General features: G+C 43.6%; 1 protein-coding gene across 1 annotated transcript in view; it reads right to left on the bottom strand.

Moving 5' to 3' along the window:
- Positions 1–24,242, bottom strand: part of LOC122790678 (zinc finger protein 845-like) — a 368,884-nt gene that overhangs the window by 93,212 nt on the left and 251,430 nt on the right. The window contains exon 6 of the mRNA XM_044058201.1: positions 403–674. Within this exon, the coding sequence (XP_043914136.1) occupies positions 403–674 (272 nt within the window). The remainder of the gene's footprint in view (positions 1–402; positions 675–24,242) is intronic.

Genomic DNA, 24,242 nt, shown 5'->3' with positions numbered 1-24,242 from the left:
TACTGTGTATTGTATACTTTAATGAGTATGTCTTTCAATCTCTGTAACATTCTAAGTAAAAAAAAATAAACAAATGCTTTACTAAGTGTAATCTGTTTAAACAGTATTCACTATTAATTAGTAAAATATATCAGTGTGACATTCACATCATGAAGTATCTTAATCACGTGTCAGAACTTGTGTGCATAAATCAGTGGCAACTTCTTTCGCAAGCAAAGATTTTGACAGTTCCACACACAAGTTTTAAACTGTGAACAAAAGTAATTTAAAATGATGCATGCTGCGCAACGTAGGCTGGTGGTACATTATTGTCCAAAATGTTTTTACATGCCAGTTATAAACCCAAACTTCCTCTCTATGAAGTAAATCGCATGCAAAAACAAACATAAAAAGTGCTCTTACTGTTAGAAAAGGACTAGATTCCCACTTTCTAGGCTCTGATTTGCCTTCCAACACTGATTCATGAGTGCTCGTAGCATCATTTGTAAGGTACTCAGCTCCTGCTTCCATCTCTCCCAGAGGTTCTATTACTTTTTCCTTGAGCTCAGTCTTGACATCAGACACTGTCACATGGGTAGTCATAACAGAATATTTAATGCGCTTAATGCTTTCTTTCATCCGTTTACAAACTGCTGCTTCTCCATTCTTCAGCTGCTGCACTGGTTTGTGTTCCTCTGTGAGAAAAAAAAAAAAACTAGTGCAATTTTCTAAACTCTTTTGAAATGTATTGTTATAAAGTGCTTACCTGGAAAACAATAACTACAGAAAGAATCAATTTAAATGGCTGTATTTTACAATGCAAGTTGTTTCTATGCATCTTTTGTCTCATAGCAGAATGAGTGAAGACCAACTCCTAACCCAGGGGCAGGACACCTGTATACAAAAATGGTGACCTGTGATCAACAGCGAGTCCACAGCAGGGAAAAGGAGTCACCACCTAGGATACTCTCTCCCTTTGGTGAGGAAAGGGGGACACCCAGTAAAAAAGATAACCCTAACATATGGCAAGAGTCACTACAAAATGCTGGCTGTACATTCATGTATGTAAAACTATGAAGGGAAGAAGAAAACAGGAAAGAGAAGACAGAAGGCAACTTACTGAGTGCTTGGTAGGCTTCGGCTTGTTGCTTCTGGCTTTTTGGGTTTTAAGCAGAAGGTGTGAAAAAAGTTAACACAGAGATAAATGGCATGTGGTGGCCAAGCATTCATAGCAATGTTACGTTTTGATCCTTCGTCTGCTTTTCCTATCATTGTGAATCAGAATTCACCAAGCAATTCACCCACTAATAGGAAAAAATGAGCTGGAGTTGGACCCTCATAAGACAGGTTAACCCTACTGATGAAATGTTTCTGCAATGTGATCACTGACTGCTTGACAGGCTTGGAAGGCTTGGTATTATGCAGCCCAACCTCTACTACAGATAGTCTCTGATGACTAAATTATCTCTCAGGACACCTTTGCTGGGCAAGATACCATCCTCCTAAGACAGGTCATCAGCCTTAATGGGCAAAGTGGGCTTATTTCCAATAGGAACCTCAGAAAATTGCCAAAAGCAGAAAAACATAGCTGAAACTATGAAGACTGAATCACAGTGCGGACATACCAGTAGGTAAAGGTCATACCAGTCAAGGTACAAGGGAGACAATGACCTCTTTCTTCCTGGATGCAAAACCCTTAGTAATGAGATGTGCCACTTAGAAGGACTTTGACCACAGTGGCAATGTGGTGGTCAAAAGATAGGTTGCTGTCAACCTGTGTTTCCAGATCTCTCATGACGCCTTCTGTGTTCAGTGGACTAGCATTATTGTGGTAATTCATGGGAACTGGGCTTTTCCCAAAGAGGATGACGACACATTTTTTGGTATTGAACTTAAGTTCATGGTTCTGATACCAGTCGTTGGTCTCAGTAAGGCCTTTCTGTAGGATGTCAACATCACTTGGGGAGTTAATTCTGGCTCCCAACTTGCAATCGTCTATGAATTTTATCAGCCAGAGTCCATTCGTGTTGACCTGGACTTCAGAGAACTATATACCAAACAGGAGAGGACCCAGGACCAAACCCTGTGGGACTCCACACATGACTGGTCGGCAGTCTGACTTGGAGTCAGCTACTGTTAAAAAGAATAATTTTCAAAAAAGGCAAATAGATGAGGTAGTCTATTACAAAGCTTATTTTTACAATCAAACAATAAGTACATCTGTGCACTAAAAGTTATGCTGTAACTCGTTAATTGCACACTGTATGAATCTGTAATTCAACTGGAATTATGTATTTTGCACTAGACCAGTGTCAGGTACATTTATGAGATAAAAGAAAATATACGTGATGTAGAATTACTCATATGGGTCTCTGATGTTAGAATGATGCAGAATGGGTCATGTCGGCTATGGAGACAAAGATCAAATAAAAGATACAGAATAGCTGACATGGGAATGTGATGTCAGACAACGGCTCTATGATATTGAATGGTGCCTACCATCCTGTTGCCCATGTTAGTTAATGAGATGGATATAGAATGGCCTGTGCACACATTTTCCCTTAGTAGCACTTGTGTTATCATCTAGTAGTACTACTCGTAAACCTTCCTCACTTTACCCTCTTAGCCCTTTCAGTTTCTGACAAATATAGATGGACAATTTCCTACATTTTCGCCTGCCAGTCTGGTAGATATGGACATCCTGAGACAGTGTAGCAACTGCTTCATGTACACAGACAACTGTGTACTACTGCCACCTAGGAACACAATTTATGAGAGATGCAATTACATCAGGCACCTAGTGTCATTACTTTCTCCCCCACAAACCAGTATAGCTGGCACTGAGAAGGTTGGCAACATGAACACCACACTTCAAACACCACCCACACTTATACAACATAATTCCACATATGTGGAGGTCCTCAACAAAAGCATACCCAAACAAAAGAGACTTCTGAGGCATAAATGCAAGCAAACTCCACTGCCCACCACACCGCACATAGTCCACACACCTGTGCCTCACAGCCACTAAGGTCTAAACATAAACCCTCCACACACCTGTGCCTCACAGCCACTAAGGTCTAAACATAAACCCAACATATTAGTCATAGGAGACTCCATTCTCAGACATACAGATGTGGCCCTCCCCAGGCTGGATAAGGAGAAAGTCACAGTTAAATGTTTGTCAGGTACCAGAATCCGCCACATCACCAATGCACTCAAGTCTCTCAGCAGGTACTGTATTGACTCTGTCATAGTCCATGATGGAGTGAATGACTTGAGACGTACCTCCCTGGACTATATGAAGAGAGACATGATCGAGCTTGCTGAGTACATGTCCCAGACAGGTATGTCCCTAGCCTTAAGCAGCATTCTACCATCACCCAGAATGATCCCTCAATACAAACATAAAATGATTGATTTTAACAACTGGCTTAGTTTCTGGTGTCATTCAAAGGAGATCCAGTATCTGACAGCCTGGGATGACATGACTGACAAGCCACGATGCTTTGCCAGAGATGGCCTGCGTCTTCCTTGGGTGTCAGGCTCTTGCCTCCCCCATAATGCCTTTTTTTAGGCAATGCCAGGAGGTCAAAACTACCAACATGAAAATTTTATCAAAACATAAATTAAAGGTCATGCTGCTAAATGCTAGGAGTCTAAACATGAAACTGCACTCATTGCAAGCATTCTTAACCCTGGAAGAAGCTAACATTTGTGCAGTCACAGAAACCTGGTTCAAAGCTGCAGAGAGCAACCCAGCCATACCAGGTTACTCATCCTATCCTTCATTCAGACCCCAAGCCGTGGGCAGCAAAACAAAGGGAGGTGGAGTTGCAAAACATATAAAAGATATACACCCTCTAGGCTGGTCAAACAGTATGATGCACAGGAAATACTCCAGGTGCAGTTAACAATTGACAAGACCCCTACTGACATCACAGCTAGCTACAGGCCTCCAGCTCTGACTCAAGATGCCCACTCCATCAATCTGGACCTCATCGAATCTATCAAGATTCAAGCCTTTACCCTGATCCTGGGTGACTAACTATCCAACCACAGACAAAGAAATACTCATGCCAAAACACACATGCACAGAGATTCCTTGATTTCATTAGTGCAAATGCCTTGGACCAGTTGGTTGACACACCCACAAGAGGTGAAAAATATCTTGCACTTGATATTAACCAACATAAGTAACCACTACAGCATCCCTACAGTGTCATCATCCCTGGTAAGGTCCAACCACAAAGCAGTCACTTTCAAAGTCACCATCTCCCACCCACTCCAGCTAGGGTCACCAAAAAAACTTCTCCAAAGCTGATTAAAACCTCCTGAGGGAAGGTATAAACAGCTTCACAACCCCCTCCCCTCCACAGAATCTAGCACATATGTCCAAACTTAAACCAAAGTACTACATGAGCATTTACATAGCTGCATGGAATCAAGAATACCAGATAGGACGAAATCCTCCTCCTCAAGGAAGAGTAAACCTGTCTGGTGGACATCTACAATAAATAAACTCTATAATAAAAGAGAAAAAAATGCTGTCCAGGACCAAGAAGGAGCAGGTGTCTAATTGGAAGCATTTTCTCCTTAGCCTGAACAAGCAAATAAGAGCACTAGTGAAATCCTCCAAAGCAAACCTCGAGTCCAAACTGGCCACATCTACTAAAGACAATCATAAGGCTTTCTTCACATATGTCCCATAATCTCAAAGGTAGCACCCAGATCTGTTCAGATCTGGTGGTCAAGGAAACCACATACACAAACCCTGTAGATATTGCCAACCTGCTGGCAGACAGGTCCAGTGAAAACTTCACTCCTCTGCCCCCCCCCCCCATCAGTAAAGCATGACATCCCAAGCACCTGCCCTCCCTCCTCTTATCTCTAGGGAGCAAGTCATCACTGCCTCTCAAAGGCAAAAAATACAGACTCCATGGGAACCGATAACATCCCAGGTTGCATTCTACATGAACTCAGGCAGGAACTTGCAGTACCATTAGACACCCGATTCAACCAAAGCCTGAATAGCCGCTTCACCCCAGCCAAGTGGAGGACAGCTACTGTCATCCTTTTGCAAAAAGGCGGAGCATCCACCTATTTAGGAAATTATAGACCCATCAGCCTAACTAACCTGATCTGCAAGGCCATGAAGCAGATTATCATGGATCTCATTAACAAGGACATTGGCACCCTCCAGACACTTGATCCGACACAGTTTGGTTTTGTCAAGGGGAGGTCATGCCTATTAAATTTAGTCAACTTCTTTAAGACAGTCACCAAAGCAAGAGATGAGGGGAAGATGGTGCACATCACCTACCTTGACCTGGCCAAGGCTTTTGATACTATTCCCCACTCAGGTATAATAGATAAACTCTTTCAACTAGGAATCAATCCATATGTTACCTGATGGGTAGCAAACTGGCTTACTGATAGAACCCACCTAGTCAAAATAGGGAAAGCCACCTCAAGTAGTAGACCTGTAACAAGCAGTGTACCCCAGGGATTGGTCATGGGGCCACTGCTGTTTGGGATATACTTCTCAGAGGTGCAGGCCAAATCTAGTGGGCTACGGCTGGTCAAGTTTGCAGATGACTGCAAGCTGGGTGCTGTCATCAGTTCCCCTAGTAATGTGGACATCCTCCAAGACGGTCTTACCCAAACAAGTGACTGGTGCCAGAATCATGGTCTCAAACTGAATGCCAAAAAATGCAGCATCATCCCTTTTAGGGAGAATGACGTCCCCACAAATTATCACACTGATAGTAAGGCATTAAGCATGCAATCAGTCATGAGGGAGTTGGGAACCCAGGTTGATAGCAAACTGACTTTTGGCCACCATATTGCCTCCGTTGTACAGAAAGCATTCTACATGGCCCACCTCATTAGTAAAGGAATCTCATCCAGAGACAAGGTGGTCATAACATCCCTGAATTCTTCCCTTATAAGACTGATTATGGAATACAATGCTCCTTTCTGCATGTACCTCGCAAAGCACATGCAGCAGCTGGAGAGACCAAAGACATTCTTCACCCAGAGAATCCAAGGCCTCAAACATCTACCCTACACAGATAGGCTAAAAGCCCTGTCCTTCTACTCATTCTCCTACAGACTCCTCAGAGGTGACCTCTGTCTGGCATACAAAGCAATCTCAGACCCCACCCTGATGGGACTGCTGCATATCTGCAAGTCAAGCTACACTCGAGTAAGCCGCATGCGAGACCTCAGCCTGGTCTGTGACATCAATAGGACTTGTTGGCTGGACAGATTTGTGTCCCAGAGACTCCCCCTTTTGTGGAATAGACTCCCTCTCCATGTAAAGCACAGTACCTCATTACACCTTTTTAAACGCAGCCTGGGTAAAGGGAAGGGGAACAGAAACTACACCCCTGGGATTCCACCTATGTCCCTGCTGGACAGTGGCATAGGGTGCTGACTTGTTGGAACATGGGCTAACTTCTTGGCTAGGCTTGTAAGGGCCCCAGGGCCAATAACCTAGTAACTTCCTATGATCCTACTGATTAGGTAATACATCCTATATATACAATTACTCACTATCATCTATTATGCTGGACAATAAACCTGTAAAACAAAATGTATGATGTCGGTGTACAGATATGAGCTACAGAATGGCTCATATCATATTATGGGGCCAGGGAATACAAGTTTGATTAAACTGTCTTTTGTCAACCTTTGAAGTGCAGGAACAGATCTTTGATACCGGATGGCTCCTCTAGGACGATGTTAGAGAACTGATCTGCAACACAGAGCATTAAATTAGTATGTAGGGCTGGGAAAAACTGCTGCGAGTGAAAACAAATCAATGTCATGCATCATCTACAGATCTTTACAAAATTTTTATTTAAACCATTTATTTTATAACAATATTTTATGTCCTTCTAGCCAAATTTCATGGTTCTACTTTTAGTGACATTAAGAAGAGATCACTACTACTAAATCAGATATGTAGATTTTAGGTTCCATTAAAGCAATCTATCACTTATCAAATCACAAGTAGTCTAAAACATGATCTAATTGCAGTTGATCTAATGATATTCTGCAGTATGTTTTACCAGATATCACTCTAATATTAAAATATATGATATTTTATAACTGGCATTCATTTTCTTGCAAATAAGTAATGTTTGCTCTACTGCAGTGTGTTGGACTGGGGTCTTTTCCCCCTTTCTTCCACTGTAGTGTGACCATAGAGTATTTTTGCTGAGTCAGGTTTGTCCAGCTAGCAAAAGTATTTTTTTTTCTGTGCCATAAGTTGATGGAGCCACTGACATGCCCCCACCCCCCCCACCACCACCATGAACATCAACATCAGCATCAAAAATGCTAGAGGGGTCTGTCTCATCGTGACACCACAGTCATAATTAAAGCACAGAGCTCATCACTGTTGATATACCAGATCCTGGGCAGAAACCTCTCTATCCTGAATGGATAGACCAGCAATAAAGGTACTCCTTTACCGTCCTGCTACTCAGCTCTTCCAGTGGTCAGGCCTCCATCCTTGTATACCGTGGAAACAGGGTCTAACTGGTCATTCAGAGAGGAAAAGTACAGTTTTGTACCTACCATAAATGTAGATGTTCGAGGATCTCCATTGCTGCAGTCCTGACAAATGGGTACTCCGCTGCCCACCATCGGCCCGAATACCAAAGGGCTAGATCCGCCTGAGACTGACGTAAGTACTTGTCAGTACAAATGCGCATGACCGACGCCATAACCTCAGTCTTTCTTGCCTCAGACGTCAGAATGCAAAAAACACCACCCAAAAACCCCACTCTAAAAAGAAAAAGGGGGAAAGAGGGAGGGACTGCAGCAATGGAGATCCTCGAACATCTACATTTATGGTAGGTACAAAACTGTACTATGTTCTCCCATTGCTGCAGTCCTGACAAATGGGTAGAATCCCAGAGCAACGGAAAAAGGGGGCCAACTAAATAGCAGGAGGAGCTGCAGACATGCCCTGTAAGACTGCAGTGGCAAACCCAGCCCTAGACCTAGAATAAAGAGGCAAATGATAATGCTTTGTAAAGGTATGTACAGAACTCCAAGTAGCTGCCTCTAGAATGTCTTTAGTAGCTACCCCTCTCAAAAAGCAGTAGAGGTCCTAGTAGAATGAGGCCTGATCCCAACTGGAACCTCCTTACCATGATGAGAGTAACAAAAGCAATACAATGGCTGATCCACTTGAAATAGTTTGTTTCGAGACAGCTTTCCCACTTGAGGCCACAGCAAAGAAACAAATAACTGTTGAGATCTCGGAACTCATTGGTTCTGAACAAATAATACCGTAACTGCCTATGCACATCCAAAGAATGCAAACCCTTCATTTTGGGGTTAGCATAAAAAGTAGACAAATGTATAGATTGGTTCAAAGCCACATTAGAAACAACCTTAGGCAGAAAAGTAGGATTAGTACAAGGAAACTCTGTCCTGGTGAAAAATCAGAAAAGGTTCCACTGCCGTGAGAGCCTGTAATTCAGATACCCTTCTAGCAGAAGTAACAGCCAATAAAAAAGCAGTTTTCCAGGACAACAACTTCAATTCAGCCGTAGCTGCAGGTTCAAAAGGAGGCAGAGTCAGCTTTTCCAAAACAAAATTAAGATCCCAGGCAGGAGTAGGAGCCCTTGGGGGTCTTATATTCTTTGCCCCTCTAAGAAACTGTTTAAGCAAAGGATGTAAAAATAAAGGAGGATCACCATCATAGTGAGCAGAAATAGCTGTAGCATGCACTTTTATAGAAGAGAAGGACAAACCCTTGTCCAGTAACATAGTCAAATATTGCAAAGTACAACTCAAATTAGGCAAAGTGACATCAAGGCCTTTAGCTGAACTCCAAAGAAAAAATCTCTTCCATTTATCAGCATAAACTTTTCAGTACTAGGACGCCTGGCCTCCAAAGGACATCCAAAACTTGTTGAGGGAGCTGAAGGCCCTCATCCTCTAAAATTGAATGCCAGGCTGTCAGGTGTAGGGATTGCACCCTGACATTGAGAAAATGATTGTTTTCTTGAGACAATAAGTGAGGAATCCGTGGTAATGGCCAAGGTGTCCCGTGAATTAGGCTCCTCAGCAGAGGGTACCAATGTTGACGAGGCCAATCCGGCGCTATAAGGATCATGCAAGGTTTGTCCGTCCTGACTTTCAACAGGACCTTTGGAAGAAGAGGCAGAGGAGGAAAGGCATACACGTGAAGGTTGCTCCAACTGAAGGATAGTGCATCTATTTTCCAGGCTTCGGATGAAACAGCCTTGTGCAAAACAGAGGTAGTTGGGAATTCAGAGGAGAAGCGAACAGATCTATGTCTGGAGTTCCCCAAGCCATGGTCAACTGAAAATACCTGAGGGTCCAACTTCCATTCGTGAGGATCCACCATCTGTCTGCTCAGAACATCTGCTAACGAATTTTGTGCTCCTGGCAGAAACTGTGCTCGAAGAGTGATGTGCAGATCCAAAGCAGTTTCCCATAACAGCATTGCTTGTCTGCAAAGAGGGTAAGAATGAGTTCCCCCCTGCTTGTTGATGTACCACATGACAGTTGTGTTGTCTGTTCGAATCAACACCAGTCCCGGTCGAAGTAGATCCTTGAATGCTTTCAATGCAAATTGAACTGCCAGCATCTCCTTCATGTTGATATGCAAGTGAAGCAGCTCCGGGGGCCAAAGGTCTTGAATCCATTTTCCTTTGAAATGAGCACCCCAGGCCAACTCCGAGGCGTCTGTCGTTAATATCTGACTCGCCTCCGGTTGGGTCACAGAGAGTCCCTTGTTTAGGTGACATTCCTGAGCCCACCACACAAATTCTTTCTGAATGCAAGGTAGAATCCGAATGACAGTATCCAAATCGTGGCTGTGTTGAGTCCAAACGCTTCTGAGATACCACTGTAGCTTCCTCATATGCAGTTTGGCATTGGGAAGCACTAGAATGCAAGATGCCATGAACCCCAAGGCTTGAAGGACTGTCCTTGCAGTCAGCCTGGACATTACGGATAGCTGTTGGAAGTATAGGTGAAGATTTCTTTGTTTGTCCGGGGTAAGAGATGCCATCTGAGTAGCTGTATTCAGTCTCACACCCAGAAAACACATCTCCTGTGAGGGTACTAGACTGGACTTTATTTTGTTCACAGAATACCCTAGGCATCTGAAAACCGTCATCACAAACTGCAGATGTGAAGAAGTTCGTGCTTGCCTTGAGCCAGTATCAAACAATCGTCCAGATAAGGATAAATTTGAATTCCCCTGAGCCGGAGAAATGCTATTACTGGAGCCAGGACTTTTGTGAATACCCTGGGCGCAGTAGATAAGCCAAAGGGCAAAGCAGAGAACTGATAATGCAAATTCCCAGTCCGAAACCTCAGGAATTTCCTGCAACTGGGCCTGATAGGAATGTGAAGATAGGCCTCCTTGAGATCCAAAGTCACCATCCAGTGATCTCTGCCTAGCATAGGCAACAGCTGCTGCAGTGTCAACATCTTGAATTTCGGAATTTCCAGAAAGGTGTTTAGAATGGATAAATCCAGAATGGGCCTCCAAGCATTTCCTTCTTTGGCACTAAGAAAAGGCGGGAATAAAACCCGTGCCCTGTCCACAGAAGGAACTGCCTGTATTGCTCCCAACCGAGCAGAGAAAAATCTGTGCCTGCGCTTCCAGTCTTTGCTGATGAGGCACATCCGGCATACCTTTGAAAGGAGGAATGTGTGAAAATAAAACTTGTAGCCTCGAGTTATAATGTCCAATACCCATTTGTCCTGGGTAACCAAATGCCAATTCCTTTGAAAAGTCCCAGTTTTCCTCCTAGAGGAGCTGCCAGCAAAGCAGAGTCCGGCAGCTGAAGACACAGGTCATTGGGGCTGCTATGAAAGGACTGACCCCTGCCCACCCCAGCAGAAGGGGTAAAGAATTCAAAGGCCTAGAAGTAACAGGGCCCTGAGAGGAAGCCCTACCTCTACCACGCCTCGACCTGCCCCTAGAATGAAAATCCGAAGATGGAAAAGACCATCCCTAGCAGGCCAATTCCTACTGAACTTAGGGGCTGAACCTGTAAGAAGTCCTTAACCGTCTGCATAGACTTAGCTTTCTCCTCCATTTTTTCAAAACTGATTCCACTGGAGGGCCAAAAAGAACATCAGATTGCAAAGGAGCATCCATAATGCGAGCCTTAACATGCTCTGACAAGGACTGATCTCTAAGCCAGGCATGTCTGAACAACAGAACTAGTAGCAGCCACCCTGGAAGAAGCTTGTAAAGCATCAAAACCACACTGCAAAGAATGCTTACCAACCTGGTCGCATGCACTAAATCCTGAAGCTCCTTACAGTCAACACCTTCAGACAAAGCATCCATTTTACATTTCAATTGACTTAGCAAATAATTCTGATACCTGAGCATATGAAATTGACAATTTAAAGCTCTCATAGCCAAAGTAGAAGAGGTATACAGTTTTTTACCCCACCTATCCAGGGCCCTAGCATCCTTGTCCAGAGGAACTGGATTCTTAACCACAGAAGCCTTAACACCTTTGGGGCCTTGAGAAATAGTTTCTGGATCAGCCCTAGGACTCTTATACAAGTACTTGTGTGCTTCCGAACCCTGTAGTATCTATCCGGTTTAACTGGGGCAGGGGCAGAGAATCTGGGTTAAGGGCAGCCTCAGAAAATACATCCTGAACAACATCCAGTACAGGGGAATAGCCAAAGGCCTGTGCTGAGGTAAAACAAGAATTCTCTCAGCCTTTTACGAGAATCAGAATAATCCTGGCCATCCCACTGGAAATGTTCCCTCATGGAATGCAAAGTTTCAGAGAAAGAAAAATCTTCTGGAGGGGACGCAGAGGGAGTAGCGTCCTCAGCCTCCGAATCAGAATAGGGAGGGAAATCCTGAAGCTCTTCCACAGAGGAATCTGACTCATTGGAAGACTGAACCAGACCCTCCAACTCTGTGTCTATCCTGGGCCTCTTCACAGGGGGGGGGGCATGGAACCCCTAATTAAAGTAATCAAACTTCAGCCATCTTTAACATGTGCTTCCTAGGAGCTGGACCTTGGGGATTAGCACCAGCAGGGAAAGACTTAGATTTAGAATGGCCTTTGCCTTGAGAAGGAGGAGGTCTAACTACCCTATGAGGGGAGGAAGCCACTGACAACAAAGAAGCACCCTCAGCCTGGCCTAACACAGGAGAAGCCACTTCCTGCAGTAACAAAGGCTCCCCTAGACACACTGGTAAACTGTCAGAAGGAGCCACTGAAGCAGTCAGTGGTTCCACAGAACCGACGTCCGGAGTGGACGCCTCATCCTGTTTGGACCGCAAAGACGTATCTTTGCGCTTCTTAGAAGAACCAGTCGTCGGAGAATCCGACGGCATGTTATAATTACAACGTTTACCAAACACCAGCCTAGCACAGTCCAACCGACGTTTAATAGTACGCTTGTTAAAAGTAGCACAAAAGCGACACCCAACAACGTCGTGCTCAGGCCCTAAACAAGGAATGCAGAGTGAATGGTAATCCCCATGAGGAATCTGTTTCCCACAAGAAATACAGTTATTAACTTTTTCTGACATCCGGCAATACTGAGGCAAGAAAAAGACAAAAAATGTTCCCAACAGGGTACTCAGCCAACTTGGTATCCGGTCTGAAACTCGAAAACCGACAGTTCCAGAACGCCGAACGGCACTTGCAAAAACTGCTTCTGCTGAGGACCATGCGGCAAGAAAGACTGAGGTTATGGCGTCGGTCATGCGCATTTGTACTGACAAGTACTTACGTCAGTCTCAGGCGCCCGTGACCGGATCTAGCCCTTTGGTATTCGGGCCGATGGTGGGCAGCGGAGTACCCATTTGTCAGGACTGCAGCAATGGGAGACGAAGAACATCATGTTTTGTTTTGCCTGATGCTGCTTCTTTGGGCACACCCTAATATTTCAGTAAATTCCCATCCTACTCTCTCACAACGGTTGCTAACATTTAGCTAACTAAATAAACTGACCCCAGATTCCATTCCTCATTTGCCAATATTTACACTTATTGACATTTTTTCATCCCAAATGCACTGTTTTGCTTTTTTTCCTCTTGATAAATGTAAATTGCCATGGTTAAGATTATCTGTTCAGTCTTGTCAATTCACTCCACACCCTTTCTTAACCAGCTTGTGTATCTGCCATGTTGCAAAGCTTTAGGAGTGCTGCAAAAGGCAAACATTTCTGTCATAACTTTATACAGTGCCATTTATAAAGGTCAGGAATGGATTAATAGAATTACTGATCTATTTGGTACTCAGTTGGTCACCACACTTTTTTTTCAGAGGAGATGCCATGTACTTTAAACCTTGGTCTCCTGTCATTTTGTCAATATCTTAGTCATGTTACCGGACACTACTACTCCAAGACTTGTGCAATTTGTTTAATATGCCCACTGACCTGCTGCATATGAACTTGTTAGATTTCTTGCTAAATGTTAAGCAGGTTCACAGTTCCTTTCTTTTCTAATGCCCTGATTATCCAAACAAAGGACTGTACTAGATTTAAGTGGCATGACATTCTTGTGCCTTGTGAGATCAATACCCACTGAAACCTGCAACAATAAAACCCTCTGTTCTTTTTCTCTAAGCAAAGTGACACTGAACGAATCTAACAGCAAATGTTTTCACAGGGAGCAGCTCTGTAATCCGACAAAGGAAAATACAGCTGTTTCATAATCAACACAAGCTAATACCACACTCTGTAAAGCATACAGACTGTATCTGAAAATACTTAGTTTTCAGCCAAAGAACTGCATATTTCTTAGTTTTTGTTAACATGCAGTGACTTCATACACAAATTAAAGGAACAATGTTTATAATTCCCATCCCACACAGACAACTTGTTACATCATGAAGTGTCCCTTACCTTATACACACTGACTGCCTCAAGCAGGAACAGGAAACTGTGGCTTGAATGTCTGGGAATACAAAGGACACAAATAAAGGCCTCATCCTCCTAGCAAAACAGCTCGAATTTCTGTCTGTGCTCCCCACAGCCCTGCTCTGTTCTTCTACATTTCTTCTTTCTGCTGCAGTGTTTCCAGTATTCTGTGTATTAGCATCAGTCCCTGGGATTTTTAAAGTGTATTGCTCAGCTTTGAATTCAGCCCAGTCTATCTGCTGGGAAGTTCCTGAACCTCCTGTCTGTATTCAGAATAAGGCATTGTTACATTGCGCCAAATCTTGTTTAATACAGCCCCAGTACAACTGGTGCCCACTATATGCAATCAGTATAGATACAAGGAAAACAGACAACAGCAGACTTTTCAGTTTTCAGAGTACAGGAAGTAGAATGTGTAGGCAAAGGACCACCTACATTTAAAAGGGCAATTCAGCAGTAAAGACCTTTATTATCACACATTGTGTATCAGTTCTTTTAAACAGCTATTTCTGTTAGTGCTTAGATGTCATTTCAATTATACATTTTCAGGAACTTCAAACATGTGAAAGTAGATAAACTCCTCAAAATAATTCCCTCTTTCTTCAGTACCAACAAATCTACTTTTCTTTCATCGATTTTTATTTACTTTATTTTTACATTGGGGTGGTAGGACAGACCAACTGTATATCATTTTTTTTTTTATTTTTTATTGCAGGAAGTTTTTCGATTTCAGTAATATATGCAAATAAACAAACAGTGTGTGTGTGTGTGTGTGTGTATGTGTGTGTCTTTCGGCTTTTCCTGGTTAGGGGACGCCACAGCGGAACTCCGGTCCGCTAATGATTGGCAGTATATTTTTTACGTGCCGAGTTTGCCAGCCCTGACGCACAACCTTCAACGAAGGTACGCCCATTCACGCATGTCTCCACACAGAACAGTATGACAGAAAAATAAAAATAAGTGAAATATTTATCATCAAACACAAACTATATTTTAATCTTTTAACAGGTAAATGAGCAATAAACTAGCATCATTTTCTTAGTCAAGAAGACTTTGTTGTTGTGTCTTTCGGCTTTTCCCGGTTAGGGGTCGCCACACCGGAACTCCGGTCCGCTAATGATTGGTAGTTGATTTTTACCTGCCGAGTTACCAGCCCTGACGCACAACCTTCAACGAAGGTACGCCCATTCACGCATGTCTCCACTCAGAAGACACTCTAGCTGAGAATCGAACCGGACAGCGTCTTACTGTGAGGCGACAACGTTACCGCAGCACCACCACCGCTAGTTACAGAAAAAAACATTGCTTCAAATGTCAGTAAAATAACACAAAACACATTCAAAAGCAAACAATAATGCTTAATAGGATGGGCATTAATGGGGATAGATAGAAGACTGACAGAGGTGTTGTGTGGCCCAATCCCATGGGCACAGGGCCTCTACCCCCCTAGAATGTATATTTCTCCTATAACACCCACCCTGGAGGGCATTTATGTTCTTAGATAACTGGCCATCTCTTAAACTGTTTACATTTTTTATTACTATATTTTTTTATAGTTTCTCCATCAGTACCTCTCAACTGTCCAGATTTTCACAGAAATGTCTAGATTTTTGCCTCATAATTTTGTTCTGTTTCTCATAAAATTTGTGGTTGTCTGACAAATCACTGACTATTTAAGTCACTAAATAATGACACATTTGAGTTTCAGACTATATATCTTTCAGAAAATGCATCATAACATAAAAACTGTTGCTCTGGTAACTTTCTAAGTTTATGAGCAATATTTACCCCCTATTATGATGTTTGCAGATGACATTGTGATATGTAGTGAGAGTAGGGACCAGGTTGAGGAGACCCTGGAGAGGTGGAGATATGCTTTAGAGAGGAGAGGAATGAAGGTCAGCAGGGCTAAAACAGAATATATGTGTGTAAATGAGAGGGAGGGTAGAGGAATGGTGAGGATGCAGGGAGTAGAGTTGGTAAAGGTGGATGAGTTTAAGTACTTGGAATCAACAGTTCAGAGTAATGGTGAGTGTGGAAGAGAGGTGAAGAAGAGAGTACAGGCAGGGTGGAATGGGTGGAGAAGAGTGTCAGGAGTGATTTGTGACAGACGGCTACCAATAAGAGTGAAAGGGAAGGTCTACAAGAAGGTAGTGAGACCAGCTATGTTATATGGGTTGGAGACGGTAGCATTGTCAAAAAGGCAGGAGTCAGAGCTGGATGTGGCAGAGTTAAAGATGTTAAGATTTGCACTGGGTGTGACTTGGATGGACAGGATTAGGAATCAGTATATTAGAGGGTCAGCACAGGTTGGACAGTTTGGAGACAAAGCAAGAGAGGCGAGATTGCGTTGGTTTGGACATGTGCTGAGGAGGGATGCTGGGTATATTGGGAAAAGGATGCTAAGGATGGAGCTGCCAGGTAAGAGGAAAAGAGGAAGGCCTAAGATGAGGTTTATGGATGTGGGGAGAGAGGACATGCAGGCGGTTCGTGTGAAAGAGCAAGATGCAGAGGACAGGAAGAAATGGAAACAGATGATCTGCTGTGGCGACCCCTAACGGGAACAGCCGAAAGAAGATGATGATGATTTTAGGTTTTGCTCAGTTTATTGCACTAAGAGATTGAGAGGTATACCTCCACCTACTTTTTGCAAGCTGCTGTACCATAAAAAATTGTTGGAAGAGGAAGTATTCTATATTCAAAATACATACATGCACATATATACATGAAGAGGTATAGACAAGACAAACGTACACAAGTATTTACAGAGAGAGAGATATATACATAACCACACACACGCACACGCACACACACACACACACACACACACACACACACACACACACACACACACACACACACACACACACACACACGTACTCAGCTATTACAGCCATTTTTGACTGAATACATCTCAAGTCTCATTGTGATCAAATGAATGAAATAATAATAATAATAAATTATATAGTAATAAATTATATAGTGGAAGGCACTGAAACCCACTGACTTTCATCAGACCCTGATATTATAGAATGCTCTTGATTTGTCTCATATTGTTCCTCTGCATGTCAAGTACATTTTATTTTCTAGTAAATCGATGATAACACAGTCAGTAAACGCAAACATTCATGCTTCTTATTGTTCAGATAATGCATATTGATGGCTGATTCTTATGCAAATTCTTTTGTTTTTTTTTTTCACAACTCAGATTCTGGAGCAAAGAAGTTAAGAAGTATATAGTCTACTTCTCATCCAGTTGTTCAGTTTCTCTTTCTAACACACACATATGCATGCATGCACACATATACACACACACTCTCTCTCTCTCTCTCTCTCTCTCTCTCTCTCTCCATGTAGCTGCATTACCTTTTGTTTATTTTTTCACCTCGCTAAGCATGGCTTTATCAAACCATGCTTGGGGGGTTAAGTAAAATGGCAAGTAGTTATAACAGCCATTGTAGATAATTTTTCTAGTTAAGTGTTTTTATTCATTTATTTATTTCATTTTACACATACTAAACAGCAAAGTTCCACTTAATGATAGTAAAACATGCCGCCTATTTGCTTTTTCTTTTATCAGTCTCTGCTTCACAACAGACCAACTATGTATCTTTTTCTTTTTTTTTTACTTTTTTATTGCAGAAAGTTTTTCAATTTCATGAATATACAGATGTCACGAAGTAACATAGGTGTGTTTTTACTAGGCAACGTCTGTAAATTAACGCCCTCTTAGTGAACATTCATTCGCCACTAGGTTAACAATGCTCATTTAGCGCATTATCTAATACATATTAAAAGCAGACAAAGAACATCTCCACCAATCAGCAGAATAATTACTATGTTCAGGCTTAACATAAAGTAAAAAAGTCACTACCAGGGATAAAACTGTATCCAATATGTTCATTTAGTTAGCTGGTACAGTAAGTCAGTAACAGCTATGTTTTGATTCAGCAGACAGACTGGACTTCAGACATGAGAGAGTTTAATGAAGATGTTTCATATATTTTAATTGGACTGCATGGTCAGATTCTTGGAGCAGTAAGATAGAAGGACAAGCTGAAGTGGGAAAGTGAAACACATGGAGTGTTGTGTGATGTAGCAGAAAGAAAACATAGGAAGCAGCCAAAAAGCCAAATGGAAGTTTTAAAATCCACTCTAATTTTTAGCTGGATGACTTAAAATGAGACATAAACATATAGTACAGTTGTGTACACTTACCATAAATGTAGATGTTCGAGTGTATTCAATGTTGCAGTCATCACATTTGGGTTATCCCTGCCAGGGTAGCCCTCAGCCGGCCAGAATACCAGAGACTTAGAATTTCTACATTGGTTGCTATTGCTTGAGGACTGACGTCAGGTCGTCAGTAGTATAAAGTAAGGCAGCTGATGCCATTACATCAGTTTTTCTTGCCCTAACCTGCCAGGAGCCCCCAAAGTAGGAGGCCAGGTTCTGGTGGAAGAACCTCACCAGTAGAAAATAGATACCAAAATGTCCCTTGTAAGGAAAGGAGAACAACAAGGAAGAATGGTAACAAAAGGAGAAGGAGAAAAAAGGGGGATGGAAGGAGGGAAACTAGGACTGCAACAGTGAATACACTCGAACATCTACATTTATGGTAAGTGTACACAACTGTACTATGCACTTCGTGTTTCACTGTTGCAGTCATCACATTTGGGTAGATTCCCAAAGCTGAGGAAATGGGTGCAGGCAGTCTAGGAAACCAGGGGCTGGCTAGGATGCCCTACAAGACTGCAGAGGCAAACCCTGCCCTGGATTTGGAGAAGAGAGGCAGGTGCTAATGCTTGGTAAAAGTGTGAACAGATGTCCAGATGGCGGCCTCCAGGATGTCCCTGGTGGGGACTCCTCTGAGGAAAGCTGCAGAGGTGGAGGCTGCTCTGGTGGAGTGTGTCCTGACCCCCTTAGGGGGAGGCTTTCCATGCTGTTTGTAGATGAAATGGATGCAGTGTGCTATCCATTTGGAAATGGTTTGCTTGGAGATGGCTTTTCCTTCTACCCCTGTAGCAAATCTAACCAGCAATTGATCAGGATTTCTGAAGGATTTAGTCCAGGCCAGATATAATCTGAGCTATCTGTGCACATCTAGAGAGTGAAGAATCTTTGCCCCTTGTTTTGGAGGTTAGGAAAGAAGGTGGGCAAAGGAATGGATTGGTTGAGAGCCACACTGGACACCCCTTGGGCATGAAGGAAGGGTTAGTTCTGAGGGATACCCTGTCTGCATGGAAGATGATGAAGGGTTCCACAGCCATGAGTGCTTGCAGCTCAGAGACTCTTCTGGCTGAAGTGATGGCCAGAAGGAATGCTGTCTTTCAGGAGAGAAATTTTACCTCTGCAGAAGAATCTGGTTCAAAAGGGGGTAAGGTGAGCTTTTCCAAGACAAAGTTGAGGTCCCAAGCCTATGTTGGTGCCCTTCTGGGGGGCCTCAAGTTGCTAGCCCCTCTGAGGAACTGTTTGATCAAAGGGTGTGTGACAAGGGGCTGCTCAGTGGGAAAATTAGCAGAAATAGCAGAGGCATGAATTTTTATAGAGGAGAAAGAGAGACCACTGTGTAGTAGGTCAGCTGAGTTATCTAGGATGAGAGGGATTAAGGGCTGTGCCATATTGGCTCCCTTAGCCTGGATCCAGGTGCAGAATCTTTTCCATTTATCTGCATAAGACTTTCTGGTGCTAGGACATCTGGCCTCATGGATAACATCCAGAACCTGTTTACTGAAGATGGCAGATTGGTTCGGGGTTAAGGAATACGCCAAGCTGCCAAACTGAATGTCTGCAATTGGGGATGCATGAACTCTCCTTCCCTCTGGGTCAGGAGGTTTGGAATGTGAGGAAGATGCCATGGAGGCAGCTGTGACAGGCTATGCAGCAAGGGGTACCAGTGTTGTCGGGGCCAGCCTGGAGATATAAGAATGGTCCTAGGTTTTTCCTCCCTTATTTTGAGCAGTAACCTGGGGATGAGAGGTAGGGGAGGAAAGGCATAGACCCAATAATTGACCGAGGAGAAGGAAAGGGCATCCACTTTCCAAGCCATGCAGGGATGCTCCCTGGTACAGAATCTGCTGACCTGATGGTTGGTGTGGTAGGCAAAGAGGTCAACCTTCGGGGTTCCCCATTTCTGAGTTATGAGGGTGAAGGTACTTCTGTTGAGTTGAAACTCATGTGGGTCCAGAAGGTTTTTGCTTAATTGGTCTGCCAGAGAGTTGAGAGAGCCTGGTAAGTATTGTGCTAACAGGTGTAGTTGCATGCAAGAGGCTGTGAAGCAAATAGTCATGGCCAGACTGCATAAAGGGTAGGAGTGAGTCCCTCCCTGCTTGTTGATGTACCACATCACAGTGGTGTTGTCTGTTTTGATCAGGAGAACCCCTGGAGAGAGAAGGGGTTTGAAAGCTATCAAGGTGTTCTGCACAGCCATCATCTCTTTTTGATTGATGTGCAGAGGGATTTGCTGTGGGCTCCACTGGCCCTGTATGCACCTGCCATCCAGGTGTGCATCCCAAGCATAGTCTGATGCATCTGTGGTGAGGGTCTGGGCAGCAGGGGGAGGGAAGAAGGGCAGTCACTTGTTGTGGGAGTATTCTGTTGCCCACCAAAGAAATTCCTTTCTAAGGCAAGGAATTATAGGTAGAAGAGTTTCCAGGTCTTGAGAGTGTTGACACCAAAGGCTCTTTAGGTACCACTAAAGTTTCCTCATATGCAGTCTGGCATATGGAATGAGTAGTATGCAAGATTCCATGAACCCCAGAGCTTGCAAGATTTTCCTTGCAGATAGCTGGGGCCTGGTGGCCAGTTGAGAGAAGTAGGTTGTCAGGAAAATTTATTTCTCTGGTGTAAGGAATGCCATCTGGGATGCTGTGTCCAGACTTGCTCCCAGGAAGATTATCCTCTGGGTGGGCACCTGTTTGAATTTTTTTTCAGTGACTGTGTACCCTAGGAAGTTTAGGAGGGACTTTACAAAGGCCAAGTGATTGAGCAGCTTTTCCTGGCTGTCTGCCTGAATAAAGCAGTCGTCTAGGTATGGGTAAATTTGAATATTTCTTTGTCTGCAAAAGGCAATGGCCAGAGACAGACATTTTGTGAAAATTCTGGGAGCAGCAGATAAGCCAAAGGGAAGCGCAGAGAACTGAAAGTGTTGAGATCCTTTCCTGAAGCGGAGATACTTCCTGCATGATTTCCTGATAGGAATGTGGAGGTAGGCCTCTTGTAGATCTAAGGTGGCTAGCCAAGCGTTCTTGGAGAGCATGGGTAGCAGCTGCTGGAGGGTGAGCATTTTGAATTTTGGGATCACCAGGAAGATGTTTAGAATGGATAGATCAAGAATGGGGCCCCAGGTGCTCTCTTTTCTGGGCACCAGAAAAAGTCTGGAGTAGAAGACTTGGCCTATCTGTTCTGCAGAAACATGCTGTACTGCTCTCATAGAGAGCAGGGAAAGGATTTGCTTTTGAGCCTCTGCCCACTGATTTGGTGGTAGATCTGGTAACCCTTTTGGGGTTGGAAGGGTATGGAAGGAAAATTTGTATCCCTGAGACATAATGTTTAGAACCCATTGGTCCTTGGTAATGGTGGTGCAGGTGCTTGAGTGAAAGGAGAATTTTCCTCCTAGGGGTAAGTAAAGGTGGGGTAGAAGGGGGGTGGAGTAGGTGAGTCATTGTGAGTTCTTACCATAAGGGGGTGGCATAGAACTCCCTGGTTTTGAAGTGGAGGCAGTCCACTGTTTAGATCTCTGCATTCCCTGGGGCTGCTGTCTGGGGGGGGGGGGGTCTGTTTCCATGGGGCCTAGGCTGGGCCAGTTTACTCGGAGCAGGAAAGGACCAGTGCTTGGAGGGACAATGCCTGCTGAACCTCGGGGGCTGGACCTGTACGAAATCCTTAACTGATTGCCTAGATTTTGCTTTTTCCTCCATCTTTTTTTAAGACCTCTTCTGCCTTAGTGCCAAATAAATTATCTTTGTGCAAGGGGCATCCAACAACTTAGATTTGACATGGTCTGGCAGGGGGTGTTCCTTAAGCCATGCATGTCTTCTAATGACAGATCCAGTGATGGCTGCCCTGCAAGAGGCTTCTAGGGCATCAAAACCACAGTGCAAAGTGTGTTTAGTTACTTGACTTGCAGAATGCATTAAGTCGTGTAAATCTTTAGATTCTGCCCAAGCAGGAAAAGAAGACATTTTTTTAAGGAGTTCCAAGGTATGTTGCTGAAATTTTAATATCTAGAACTGACAATTTAGTGCCCTGATAGCAAGAGTAGCTGAGGTATATACTTTTTTACCCCATCTGTCCAATGCTCGGGAATCCCTGTCTGAGTGGGTGGGATTCTTAGCAGAGGTTGCTTTAATCCCTTTTGGCCCTTGAGAAATGACCTCAGGGTCAACTGTTCAATTTTTAAAAAGATATTTGTGTGAGTCAGGGACTTTATAGTACCTGTCTGGTTTTCTGGGAGCAGGAGGTAGGGCGTCAGGAATCAAGCTGGATTCAAGGAAAACATCTTCCACAACATCTAGGACTTGGGGGATGGCCAAGGGTCTGTGTTGCAGAAGATCTAGGAATTCCCTGAGTCTGTTTTTAGACTGAGGGTAGTCCTGACTCTCTCATTGGAAATGCTCCCTTAAAGTATGCAGGGTTTCCCCAAAGGAAAAATCCTCTGGGGGAGAGGCTGAAGGAATGGAGTCCTCTGCATCAGAATCCTCATAAGTGGAGAGGGGTTGCATGTCTTCATAGTCAGATGCATCAATTTCATCTGACTCTTGTTCAGACAAAACTACAGGGGACAGATCTATTTTCCTTTTTGAGGGGGTAGCTTGGCTTCCACGGATCAGCATGATAAGATCTTCTGCCATTTTAAGCATTTGAGACTGAGGCAAGGTAGCAGGCACCTGAGAGTGGGTCATCAGTTTCTTGGCTGTGGTTCAAACCCTGGGCCTAAGAAATTCGGTCATTTTTGAAAGAATGGTAGTCGAAAGAAGATGTCGGTTTGTGTCAAGATTCTATAGTGCAAAGGACTTCCTCGGAAGATGGTGCCTGCTCAGTGGTTCCGGACCCATCCAAGGTAGAGGTGATCGCAGGATCCTTAGTCAATGAAGAGTTTTGCGGCATACTGGACTCTGAAAGGGTCTCAGTAGTGGCCTGTGAATCAACTGAAGCAGGCATCAGGGGCTGTGAAAGCGCCTCACTGAGTACCGGAGGACTGATGACTAGCTTAACAGAAGTGTAGTCAGTAGGTCTGGACCTGTGCAGTCTGTCTCTGTCTTTATCTTTACGTTTTTTCAGAAGATCTGCTGTCAGATGGCTTACTGAAGCCATATTAGAATTTGAGGACTGTAAACAAAAATATCTGGCTACAATAAGGGCCCGATGATGGATACTTCTGGCACTGAACAAAGCACAGAGGCGACAACGAGGGACGTCATTGTCTGGGCCTAAACAAGTGGCGCAGTAAGAGTGGAAGTCTTGGTGTGGTATTTGCTTTCCACAGGTGAGACAATTATTAACTTTCTCTGACATTGGTTAGTGCAAGAAAAAAGGATCTCCAGTGGGGTACTTAGCTTTAGAAGACTTCAACTTCAATTTGGAGATGAAAACTCAGGTAGCGGCCGACCGGCACTCATGCGACCTGCTTCTGCTTTGGGCTTCATGGCAAGAAGGACTAATGTAATAGTGTCGGCTGCCTTACTTTATACTACTGACGACCTGACGTCAATCCTCAAGCAACAGCAACTGACGTAGAAATACTAAGTCTCTGGTATTCGGGCTGGCTGAGGGCTATCCTGGCAGGGATAATCCAAATGTGATGACTGCAACAGTGAAACACAAAGAACACTGTAATGTGCTCTTGGACATGAATTTTACATAAAATGTTAGATTTTGTTCAAAGCTACCTGGAAAAATGTAGTTTTAGTGGGAGAGGCTCCAGAGTTGATATTTAGACTGTGCTGAATTATGAATAAGAACATATTTTCCAGTCCTGAAATCTCCTTTAGTGATAAGGGGATTGTGAACTTTGTAGCATTTACAGATAGAAAATAACCCCTAGCATTCATATCTTATAAAAATCTTGTTCTCTCAACCCTTGCAACTAGAAAACAAATTTAGCATTCACGGCTTGTATAGAGCTGGTTTGACAAATCTTTCAGAAGCAGTAAGTGATGCACAAATAAACAATTGGTGCCAAAGTCATGAGCTTAAATTCAATGCAAAAAATGTATTATCATCCCTTTCAGTAAGGGCAATGTTCCTGCTAACCACCACATCAATAGCAAGACCTTAAGTGCGCACTCAGTGGTGAGAGATCTGGGTACACAGGTTGACAGCAGCCTTACCTTTGGCCATCATGTCTCTAC

Source organism: Protopterus annectens, chromosome 16.part0 (genome assembly GCF_019279795.1).
Source record: "Protopterus annectens isolate FY-2018-M chromosome 16.part0, PAN1.0, whole genome shotgun sequence".
Lineage (NCBI taxonomy): Eukaryota > Metazoa > Chordata > Ceratodontiformes > Protopteridae > Protopterus > Protopterus annectens.
The sequence above is the reverse complement of the archived record's forward strand: the minus strand, read 5'-3'. Positions and strand labels throughout refer to the sequence as shown.